Genomic DNA, 12,227 nt, shown 5'->3' with positions numbered 1-12,227 from the left:
TGCCCGCAACTCCTGCCTGTGGCTTCCAGCGGCATCTGGTGGGCCACTGTGCGAAACAGGATGCTGGACTAGATGGGCCTCCTTGGGACTGATCCAGCAGGGCTGTTCTTATGTTCTTATGTCTCCATCCTAGCCTCCAAAAATCTGATGCAATGTTAGTTTGAGCCCTTGGTCTTCTGCTCAGAACAGGGTGGTGTTCCATGGTCGGGGTCTCCTGTGGTTTCTTTCCCCTTGTCATGGATGGACCACTTCCTGGTTAAGGTCACAATCATGACCCTCCTCCATGGGTGGGTGGTTACCTGGAACGGGCAACTCATCAGGGCAGTAGACACAGCCACTCCCAAGCATCCTCTCTGGTCTGCTTCGAAATCAGCCCCATTCAAAATCAGTGACTGATTCCAAGGAGACTACAAATCAGCGCCTGTTCCCACATACAGATGTTCTCAGTGCCGTGATTCTAGCACAGTTTATACATCTGCTATCATGAAACATGGTGTGCCATATATGTATGGACTTTGAAAAAAATAAGTTACAATTTGAGCTCTGCTGCTAAGCTCTACATCACTTAAAAAGGAATTAAAAATACAGCCGTTAGTGGTAATGGACCACTAATGGTAATGGACGAGCTACAGGAGCTGAAGCGGCAAGGTAAAGGACTGGAGTGCAAGTGGAGGAGGACTCGTTTCAGATTTGACCAGCCACAGCATAGAGTCCACTGGAAATACCTACAACAAAGAAGCGATTCTATTCTGCATGTGTTACATTCACAAGCTCAGGTCCATCAGAACTGTTCCAGGTTGTGAAGGCCAACTCTGTTTCAAATCTGATTCAGGAGACGATCTCTGACTAGGATACTTTTATATTATATACGTTTTCTGGTGGATAAAATCTCTTGCATCTGGGCTGACTTGGACTCCAGTATTCCTGCAGGATCAGTTGTAGGGGTGTCCAGCAATCCTTCTTGTAGGGTTAGAAGGAATCAGTTTCAGTCTGCGATGTGGACAAGCTGCTTAGAGCAGTGCAGCCTACTACCACCAGTTTGGTGAGAGGAGAGCTGGTCTTGTGGAAGAAAGCATGAATTGCCCCCTTTGCTAAGCAGGGTCTGCCTTGGTTTGCATTTGAATGGGAGACTGCATGTGTCAGCACTGTAAGAGATTCCCCTTAGGGGATGAGACTGCTCTGGGAAGAGCTCCTGCATACTTGCATGCCAAAGGTTCCAGGTTCCTTCCCTGGCATCTCCAAGATAGGATTGAGAGAGAGGAGTTTACGCTTGTAAACTTGGAGAAGCCGCTGCCAGTCTGTGTAGACAATAGTGAGCTAGATGGACCAATGGTCTTACACAGCATATGGCCGCTTCCTATGTTCTCTGGATCCTTGCCCTACATGGCTGACCGTCTTGTAGGGAGGTTATTGGTGATGGCCTGGTTGAAATCACTGAGGGATGGCAGGATGCCTCCTTGTTTGAAGGCGGCAATGATGAGACTTCTTTTTAAGAAGCCAGCCCTAGATCCCTTAGTGATGGACCATTATAGGCTACTGACGAACCTCCCATGGTTTGTTAAGGGGATCAAGAAGCTAATCAACTCTAAGTGGTCATGGAGGAAACAAACTTAGGCCCATTTCAAACTGCCTTTAGGGCAGGCTGTGAGGTTTAAGACAGCCTTGGAATTGATTGACAGAGGAAAATGTGGTGCTGTTGGTTCTTCTGGATCTCTCAGCAGCCTTCAATACCATTGACCATGGTATCCTTCTGGATGGCCTCAGGGATATGGAGATAGGAGGCACTTCTTCAAAGTGCTGTTCTGCTTCTTTCTCTTGGGTAGGTTTCAGATGCTGCTTGGTGACAGTTGCTCTTCGATATATGAGTTGTTATATAGAGTCCCTCAAGGTTCTATTCTATCACTAATAATGCTTTTTAACATAAACATGAAACTGTTGGCTGAGATCATAACGAGATTGGTGCTGGGTGTTTGGTCAATATGCTGATAACACCCAAATCTGTCACTTTGTATCATTACTAAGCAATGGCATTATCTCCCTACAGGCTGTACTGGGTTGGATGAGGGATAATAGTTTTAAAAACTTGTTTTAATAATTTTATTCTATTGTTTTTATTGTCATTAATTTGTGACTTTTAAATTTTTTAAATTTTGTACACCACCTAGTGATACACATATCAGGCAGTATAAAAATATTTATTTATTTATTTATTTATTTAACATATTTCTATACCCCCAAAAACTTACAACAAAAAATGACAACAGGAAAGTTAAAACATTAGTTAAAATAAATAAATGACAACAGAGAAATTAAAACATTGGTTAAAATAAATGACAGCAAAAAGTTAAAACATTACAACCATTTAAAACCTTAAAACAATATTTTAAAACAATCTCTCCAGTCATCTACCTTGCCGCTTCAGCCCCTGTAGTTCTTCTTTATACCAAGGGGCCAATTTTGCAGTGGGTTGAAGAGGATGCTTAGGAGCAATCATGTCTACTGCCCCAGTGAGTTTGCTGTTCCAGTTCTCCACCAGAGCATCAACAGGATCCAGCAGAGCCAACACTAAATCCTTCCAAGGCTGCTTGGAATCCTATTGGATCCAACAAACTTCTTGGGTGGACCATCCTAATAAGCCCTTCAGCCCTGCGAAGGTGGGAAGCGATTGTGAGTCCAACCTTAACCAGATGGTGATCCAATGAGGAAATCTCAGGATTCCCCACCCACGGAACACCACCCTGCTCAGAGTGAAAGACCAAATCAAGCATGTGACCAGCAATGTGCGTCAGTCCTGAGACCACTTGGGATAGTCCCATAGTTGTCATGGCCGCTATGAACTCCTCCTGAGCGGCCTCAGACAAACTGGGCCCAAAATGAACATTGAAGTCCCCCAGCACTATAAGCATGGGAGACTCCAACGCCAAGCCTGAGACTAAGTCTGTCTGCTCAGTTAGGGACTCTGTTGAGCAGCAGGGCGATCGGTACACCAACAGAAGTCCCAATCCCCCAAACTGAGGAACACACATTCAATATGGTCCAGCACCTCAACAGGGATCCTGGTAAGGGAGATGTTATTCTTATAGACCACAGCCACTCCACCTCCCCGCCCACGGTCCCTCACATGCTCCTCAACAGAGTACCCTGGAGGGAGAAGCTTGGGTCCAAACCGGGCCACTGGCCTCCCCAAACCAGGTCTCTGTAATACAAACCAGGTTGGCTCCTGCATCCAGAATCAGATCATGAATGGTTTCTGATTTTTTCTGTACTGACCTGGCATTACAGAGGAGCAAGGTGAGGTTGCAAGGGTGGTTGGCACTGCTCAAACATGATAGATAGATAGATGGATAGATGGATGGATGGATGGATAGATGGATGGATGGATGGATGGATGGATGGATGGATAGATAGATAGATAGATAGATAGATAGATAGATAGATAGATAGATAGATAGATAGACAGACACTGGATCCACACAAGATGGAGGTGCTCCATGTGTGGGGTGGGTGGGTTGTAATTTGGAGGATGAGATATAACTTATTGTTCTGGATGAGGCTACACTCCCCCAGAAATAACTGCTATGCAGTTTGAGAATGCTATATCGGACCCTGGTGACTGAGGCTATGGCCAAGAGTGCTTTTCATCAGTTTTGGCCGATATGGCAGCTACACCCATTTCTCAAAATGGTGGTGCATCAACTTGGTAATCTCCAGGCTTGACTTCTGCAATGCACTCTACATAGGACTGCCTTCATACATAGTCCAAAAACTTCAGTTATTCCAAAATGCGGCGGTCAGGTTGGTTTCCGGGGGAACCTGGAGAGACCGTATCATGTCTGTTTTTAAACAGTTGCACTGGCAGCTAGTATGTTTCTGGGCAAAATATGGAGTGCTGGCTATTACCTTTAAAGCCCTGTGGGGTTCAGGTTAGGATTACTTGTGAGAGCACAAGACCCCACTGCTCATTTAGATCACCAGGAAAGGCCTGTCTCCTTTGTCTGGGGGCAATTTGGGATCGGGCCTTCTTAGCAGCTGCCCCTCAGATGTGGAAAGCACTCCCCTTGAGAATCAGAGGTTTATATCATCCCTGGGGGCTGTCAAGACAGGCACAGTGACCTACTTTTCCAGCTTGGCTTTCTTTAAGTGGTTTTAATGGTTTGTAATGAGTTCTGTGTTAACATTTTAAATATTTATTTATTTGATTTATATACCGCCCCTCCAAAAATGGCTCAGGGCAGTTCACAACAAATTAAAAATCAACATAAAATTAAAAATAAAATTAAAAATCAACAAATTAAAAATCAAATGGCTCAGGGCAGTTCACAACAATTAAAAATCAACGACACAGTTAAAACCCAAACCAAAACCATTACAATCATCGAAACATTAAGAACATGAACATGAACATCATTTAAAACCAGCATTAACATTTTAAACCGTAAATCTCATTAAAAGCCTGGGTGAATAAATGTGTCTTCAGTGCCTTTTAAAAAGTTGCCAGGGAACAGTGTTATTTATTTTTTTAATTGTGAACCGCCCTGAGCCATTTCTGGACGAGCAGTGTAGAAGTGAAACCAACCAACCAATACAACTCCCTCGATAACATGCTTTCAAAATGGTAGCTGCCTGTTGCCATGCCGAGGGTTCTGTTTACAGCGCTTTCCCTTTCTTAGATGTGCTAGAGCCAATCAGGACGCAGAACTTTGTGCTGAACATTCTGCCACCTTGGTGCAGATTCTTGGCGTAGAATGCTGGCGCGCACTCCCCCGGGGCTCCTTTTCCAACTGGCTTCGGGACTGCAGTTGCGGAGAGTGGAAGGATCCTTACCAAAGAGCCTCCCAGAAATTGGACTCCAGGTACGGTGGGGTATGTGTGTGTCAGATCTGTACATATACACACACACCAGAGGTTCCCCACTTTGGGAATCCCTGGACTAGATAGCTGGGTGTTCTGAGGTCCCCCAGGGAATCCCTTGGAAATTCTTCAGGGGCCACTCCTGAGGTCTTCAAACTTGGGTACCCTGATCTTGTTGGACTACGGCTCCCATCGACCCCAGCCACAGCAGATGAAGGCCCTTTGCAGTTGTGGTTCTGAAGGCCCTTGGGAGTTGTAGTCCAACAACATCTGGCGAGATCTGAGCACTCAGTTTTGAGATCTGAGAAGTTCGAGAACTCCTGGATAAGGTTATCAAACACCTCCAGAACCACTTCTGAGTCAGTAGCCATCTCTGAGCATCAGGGGCTGGAATATAAGATGGGTATATAGAGCAGGTGACTGGTCCCTACCCTGCCCACATGGCTATATGCCCCATCAACCGGTGTGGGTGAATAAAGCTTCTATACCCTCCGAAGTGTGGAAAGTCAGTTCCAAATCCACATGAAAGTTACAGCGGACCAGCAGGCGAGGTGCCACCAGTCTGGAAACTGGGGGGTCCAGAGACAACCTGAAGGTACTGGTTGAATTTCATTTCTGCAGCTAAGCACTGGCTGAAGGGGACCTGAAAACCCTCTGCAAACTGAGTTCCTTGGAGGAAGGCTGGATCACATGTATAACTAAGGGTAACTTCAGACAGCAGGGTGTACATCAATGTGCTAGTGTGTTGTGAGGCACCTTCCCATGGGTTTCTGTTACAACATCGAAAGCAGAACATGTACAGGAATACTGGATGTCATGTTTATCAAATCTGAAAGGTTCTGCCAATACCCAGCAATTTAAATGATGAGCTCAAAAGAACAGCCCTGCTGGATCAAGCCCAAGGCCCATCTAGTCCAGCATCCTGTTTCGCACAGTGGCCCACCAGATGCCACTGGAGGCCACAGGCAGGAGTTGAGGGCATGCCCTCTCTCTTGCTGTTACTCCCCTACAACTGTACTCAGATGCATCCTGCCTTTGAGGCTGGAAGTGGCCTATAGCCCTCCAACTAGTAGCCATTGATAGACCTCTCCTCCATGAAGTTATCCAGACCCCTCTTAAAGACACCCAGGTTGTTGGCTGTCACCACATCTTGTGGCAGGGAATTCCACAAGTTGATCATGCATTGTGTGAAAAAAGTACCTCCGTTTGCTGGTCCTAAATTTCCTGGCAATCCATTTCATGGGATGACCTCTGGTTCTGGTGTTATGCGGGAGGGAGAAGAATTTATCCTGTGTATTTATTTTATTTGCTTGTGGTGCTCTGACAAATACCACGGAAACTGCAACGGAAGAGAACTGGTCTTGTGGGAGCAAGCATGAATTGATTCCCTTGCTAAGTAGGGCCCACCCTGGTTTGCATTTTAATGGGAGACTACATGTATGAGCACTGCAAGATATTCCCCTTGGGGGATGGGACCACTCTGGGAAAAGCACCTGCCTGCTTGCATGCTGAAGGTCCCAAGTTCCCTCCCTGGTAGTATCTCCAGATAGGGCTGAGAGAGACTCCTGCCTGCAACCTTGGAGAAGCCGCTGCCAGTCTGGGTAGACAACATTGAGCTAGATGGACCAAGGGTCGGACTCGGTAGGAGGCAGCTTCCTATGTTCTAACGGCCCATAAAAAGTAGTCCTACCAGAGGTACTCTTACCCCTGGATTTCCAGGCGGATGTCCAGGACCTCCACACCCCCAGGGACACCCCTGCCCCCAATCCTCTTTATTCTGTCCTGGGTTGTGTGGTAGTTGTGCTTTGCTGGGCAGCTGAACGGGACCGTGACCTGCGCCGGGTGGCCTAGTGTGACTTCGGCTTTAGAGACAGAGGGAGGGAAGAAATATGTGGGATGGGAATATATTACGTTGCGTGTTGAAATGTGTCTGCCTATGCATATTGGCATAAATAGACCCGCTTTATATCCTTACATTCTTGTGAGTTCAGTTGCTGTTCATGCCCTCAAGAACCCCGTTAAAAATACTGCGTGTGTCACAGTGTGTTGTGTACGTGTGTAGGGGGGTGTTGCTTAACTTGCATCATAAAGTGTGTGCGTGCGGGGGCTCCAAAGGTCTTTAGGTCCAGGCTCCAAAATTATCTCGGTGCACCTCTGAGTCCTACCCTTCGAATCTGTAGACTCAGACATATTCATAGTACTAGTCGAATTCATAGTCGTTTATACTTGAAGGAATACTTGAAAAGGACCCCTTCATTTAGTACAAATTCTATGATGTGGTATGTCCGGTATGTCATGATTTTTATATTTTGTTTTGTGTTTTTTTTAAATCCTGCAGGGACATTCATTCCTGGAGAACGAGTTGATATATACTCATGTTTGGGAAGCTGATCCACGGTGCCCTCTCTGCCGATGACTGGGATATTAAGAGATTACTCTCAAGTAAGTTTTTAAGTGTTTTTTTTTAATTGACGGAATAAATTTCAGATATGAAAATCAAATCATTAAGGACAGGAGCTGTCTATACTACAAACCCATATTTGCTTTATGCCTAAAGGTGCTAAGAAGAAAGCCCTAGACTCCTACATGAAATACGGTTCCCAATGTTTGTGGGAGAGAAACAATGGCCCTTAGACTACTTTTAAGGCTGTAATCTTATGCACACGTATCTGGCAGTAAGTTCAATTGAACTTAATGGGATTTACTTCCAAGTACCCAAGAACCTTGCCTAGGGAGCAAGAGGTTGCTGGTTCAAATCCCCGCTGGTATGTTTCCCAGATTATGGGAAACACCTATACCGGGCAGCAACAATATAGGAAGATGCTGATTCAGATTCATTTATTTACGGTCAACGACCAAATAAGGGAAGATGCTGAAAGGCATCATCTCATACTGCGTGAGAGGAGGCAATGGTAAACCTCTCCTGTATTCAGGGCTCTGTGGTTGCCAGGAGTCGACAGCGACTCAGTGGCACAACTTTACCTGTACCTTTGCATGGGATTGCATGGTAACTGTCTGTACTGTTGATATGCCCTTATAGTCAATAAGAAAATGAAGGTAGGTTTCACATGGCCCACACTGAAATCTGCAAAAACCATCCACCTCTGAAATTCCAATGTGCTACTATAATTGGTAATAATAGGATGATAGCCATTCACTAGGATTATCATCCAATAATTTCACAACCTGCCTTTTAATCAATTTAATTTAAAAAATTTGCATATTGCTAAAGCCTCAATAGTCAGTATTTTAAAATACTTGAGGGATGCATTTCCCTTTACAATTTCAATCAAGTACTACCACTGATTTTTTAGAAACAAAATGATCTTTTAATATTTTCTTTCTCTGCTATTGGAATACACCAGAAACAACATAACTCACTCAAATAAATTTGCCCTGGCCAATTAAGACTACAATCATTTACTTGGGAGTAAGTAAGCACATTTACTTGGGAGTAAGTCCTACTTAGTTCTGTGGAACGTCTAAAGAAACATGCTTAAGACTGGTAGGTTAATCAGCTTAATTAAAGCCTCTGGCTCAAATCTTCACAATGGTAAGCACAATGGATACCCCAGAATTCTCATTTTATATAATGTGGGTTCTGCATTTCCCAGTGAAAATGTGGCAAGTAATATAAAAATACAGAATTTGCAACTGCTTGGATGATTCTAGGTTGGCTTTAGATTTCTTGAAATATAGAATTGAATCAAATGATTTGGGGAAGCTGAAACTGACAGCTGGTTACAAGTGTGTAAAATTTAGATGTAAAATTTATGCAATAAGCTGAAGTTCCAGCTTCTAAGAATTAGTGAATTAGTGAAAATCATCAGTATTGAAGATTTTGAATTGTGTGTGTGTTGCATAGAGTAGACTCACATCTTGGTGCAAAAATAGCCATTTAAAAATGTTTCTGTTCTGAACACCAAATATTTTTAGGAACTGTACTTGCATAACATGTAGAGCTTTTCTTGAAGAGGAAGAGATATGTTAGAGATCTAGGGTATTTGCTATATAAAGTAATAATATAGCAGGGACTGTATTTTTGTGGAGAAAAAGGTCCTGAAGTTTTAATTTGGAACTTTTTGCTCTGAAATCTAAATGTTGAGATATCACTAAATGGACAATCAGTGTATTAATATGAACAATGTATTTATAATTTTGTGCAATAGGAGTAAAAAAAATTAATCCATTTTTCCCTGGGATAAAAGACAGAAGAAGCAGAACCAAACACAAGACCAAATATGGCATTCTAGGAAACTGAATGATTGTGTGTTTTCTTCAGAGAATGAAAACATGTTTCATGTTATGGTAGTCTAGTGTTCAATATTGGGAAAGCTGAGATTTCCACTAAGACATGTGAAAGATTATTAGCACTAAAATGGTCTTTGTGAAGATGCGTCTTCCTGATCTGTAGGCCAAGTGTTTAAGTTTAATCTTATTATTTGTGCTTTGTTAGCAGTGACATTCTTTCCCTGGTATTACTCTTCTACTAAGGCAATCAAAACATGTCAAAAAGAGCCAGCGTGGTGTAGTGGTTAGAGTGCTGGACTAGGACCAGGGAGATCCGAGTGCAAATCCTCATTCAGCCATGAGACTTGCTGGGTTACTCTGGGCCAGTCACTTCTCTCTCAGCCTAACCTACTTCACAGGGTTGTTGTGAGGAGAAACCTAAGTATGGAGTACACTGCTCTGGGCTCCTTGGAGGAAGAGCGGGATATAAAATGTAAAATAATCATCATAATCATAATAATGTCAACCGGTCAGTACTTTACTCTTCAGACCACAAAACCTGTCTTCTGGCAGGTATCTGGAGGACTGCCCTCTCTTTTTCTCAGTACTGATGTTTTAAATTTTTACATAAATGAGAGAATAAGCATAAATAGAGGGGAAGGGAGTTACTTAAATATAATGCCTCTGGTCTAAAGAATGAGCAGGAGAAAAATGTTGCTCCGTGAACTCTAGCACAAATGCTGGAGACTCAGGAACATAGGAAGTTGTCATATACCGAGTCAGACCCTTGGCTCTCTAGCTCAGTATTATCTACAGACTGGCGGTAGCTTCTCCAAGGTTGTAGGCAGGAGTCTCTCTCTGCCAGGCCTGCTCAATTTTGCGCGCGCGCGCACACACACACACACACGTTTTTGGACTACAACTCCCATCATCCCCAGCCACAGTGGCCAATAGACAGGGATTATGGGAGTTGTAGGCCAACATCTCCAGGAGGGCTGAAGTTGAGCAGCCCAGACTGCCAAGGAGGGAACTCGGAACCTTCTGCATGCAAGCAGATAGGTGCTCTTCCACTGAGCTATGACCCCACCTCCTAAGTTAGGGAATGTCATACAGGGCTCACACGTGTAGGCTCCCATTCATATGCAGACCAGGGCAGACCCTGCTTAGCAAAGGGGACAATTCACGCTTGCGACCACACGTGATGCAGCATGACAAGGCATCAGGGGTTGCATAACCGTGCAAGGCAGAAGGTGAATAAGGAAGGTACAGCTTCTAGTACAGAAGCTTTAGTGGGAGGGAAAAAAGCTTGTGCAACATCTTGCAAAAGAAGGACTGCAAACAGCACTTCGTGGGTTCCAGCGTCACTTTTCTCATGCCTCTAAGTTCAGGGGCAGAAGAGGCTTTCTGTGCAACTATGGGTGTGTGTGTGTGTGTGTGTGTGTGTGTGTGTGTGTGTGCGCGCATGTGGAATGTGAATTGCTGTTCATCCCCATCATCTGCCCTCCTCATTTTCCCCATAAAGGACCCCCCCAACTGCCACTTTCCTTCCCCCCATCTTAACACCCACTTCTTCCCACTCCCCCAACCCCCTTTCTGTAACCCCACCAACCCCATACCCTAGGCCAGAGTCCCCCGAATCCCGCCCTTCGGTCCTCAGCTGGTGTTGGACTGCAACAACTCCCCAGCCCACAATGGCCAAGGAATGATGGGAGTTGTAGTCCACCCAGGTCGGAACCCCGGGCTTGGGCTCCCCTCCCCCGCTGCCCTTGGGAAAGGTGGAAGAGGCATCCCCCCGCCGTTCTGAGGGCAGGCGAGAGGAATGCCTCTTTCTAAGACGCAGCCTGCTGCCTTTGGGGATTATCATTTGTTTAAAAAAATAAAAAATAAAAAGCAAGCCCGCGAAAGCAGCCTGCGGTGGCCCAAGTCACCCGAGGGCAGCAGGCGTCTCACTCCACTGCCCCCTAACCCCCTAGCTATTGCAACCCCCACCCCCTTCCTCTCTCCCCTTCCTTTTTAGGGGGCTGCCCTCCCCCGCCCCGCCAAGCAAGCCAAGTCTCTGTCATCCTTTGCATTCGTGGAGGGTCCCTTTCCAGGCTGTGCCAGGCCCGCCTGCGAAGGAGATGGCGCCCCCCGCCCGCCCCCAATTCCCCATAGAGTAGTGAGGCCCCTGCTTCGACCTTCCTGGGGCTCCCCCCCCCACACACACACACCTGGCTAGCCCAGAGCCGCCGGATGGTTGCCCCCGACGACGACGGCCAGCGCCGCCGCCGCCCGCCCCCTCAAGGTTGCCCCCCCCCGCCCAGGACGACCTCCCCCCCCCCGCCGTGCTCCCCTCCCCCCCAGGAGGAGCGGCGGTCCCCCCTGGCTGCCCCCGGCCGCCCCTCCCCCGGCTCCTCCCCTCCGCGGCGGCGCTGCTGGCTCCCCCCCGCCTCCCTCCCTCCCTCCTCCCGGCCGGGCCGTCCTCAGGCCGAGCAGCGGAGGCAGGCGAGAGGCGCGCGCGCAGGCAAGAGCCAGCCAGCCACTAGGCCCCAGCGCCCGTCCCTGCTGCAGCCGCCGCCGCCGCCACCCCCGGGCCACAGCCACGCCGGCGCCCCCTGCCTGCCCGACTCCTGCCGACGACGACGACTGGGGCGGCCCGCCGTCCATGCGGATGTGACATTTGGCGGCCGCCATTTTGAGAGGCTGCGAAGGCAGAAGCGCCGCCGCCGCCGACCAAGCCGCTCCTCCTCTGCCTGCTGCTGCGGGCCCCGCCGCGCGCCGCTGCCGCCTCCCTCTTGCTGCTGCCGCCGCCGGAGCCCGAGCCGCCGCCGCTGCAGCTCCCCGCACTGGCGGCTCCCCCGCCGCCGCCGCCGCCAGCCAGGAGCAGCGGGAGAAGGACGGAGAGAGAGAGGGAGAGGGAGAGCAGCCGCCGCCGCCGCCGCGGGAGAGGCAGCGCCGGGGCCAAGGCCGGGCTGCTGCCGCCTCCGCCGCCGCCGCCTGCTCCTGGGCCGGGGCGCCGGGGCTTGGCCTGGGGAGCAGCAGCGGCGGCGGCAGCAGCAGCAGCGGCGGCAGCTCTGAGGCCAGCCGGGGCCCCGCCGTTGCTGCTCCGCCGCCGCCGCCTTCCCGGCTCCCCCCGCCGCCATTGGGCGAATAGCCAGTAAATACGT

At 47.9% G+C, this 12,227-nt stretch overlaps 2 protein-coding genes across 2 annotated transcripts in view; both read left to right on the top strand.

Annotated features, from left to right (window-relative positions):
* The window catches only part of LOC128336591 (sterile alpha motif domain-containing protein 1-like), a 21,493-nt gene extending 9,266 nt beyond the window's left edge, over window positions 1–12,227 (top strand). The window contains exon 2 of the mRNA XM_053276488.1: window positions 11,761–12,227. Coding sequence (XP_053132463.1) covers window positions 11,761–12,221 — 461 coding nt within the window. The 3' untranslated portion in view covers window positions 12,222–12,227. The remainder of the gene's footprint in view (window positions 1–11,760) is intronic.
* Window positions 4,838–12,227, top strand: part of USP7 (ubiquitin specific peptidase 7) — an 81,214-nt gene continuing 73,824 nt past the window's right edge. The window contains exons 1-2 of the mRNA XM_053276342.1: window positions 4,838–4,853; window positions 7,190–7,293. The gene's annotated coding sequence lies outside the window, so the exon portion shown is untranslated. The remainder of the gene's footprint in view (window positions 4,854–7,189; window positions 7,294–12,227) is intronic.

Source organism: Hemicordylus capensis, chromosome 13 (assembly GCF_027244095.1).
Source record: "Hemicordylus capensis ecotype Gifberg chromosome 13, rHemCap1.1.pri, whole genome shotgun sequence".
NCBI classification, from domain to species: Eukaryota; Metazoa; Chordata; class Lepidosauria; order Squamata; family Cordylidae; genus Hemicordylus; species Hemicordylus capensis.
This window is presented reverse-complemented; position numbering and strand designations above follow the sequence as displayed.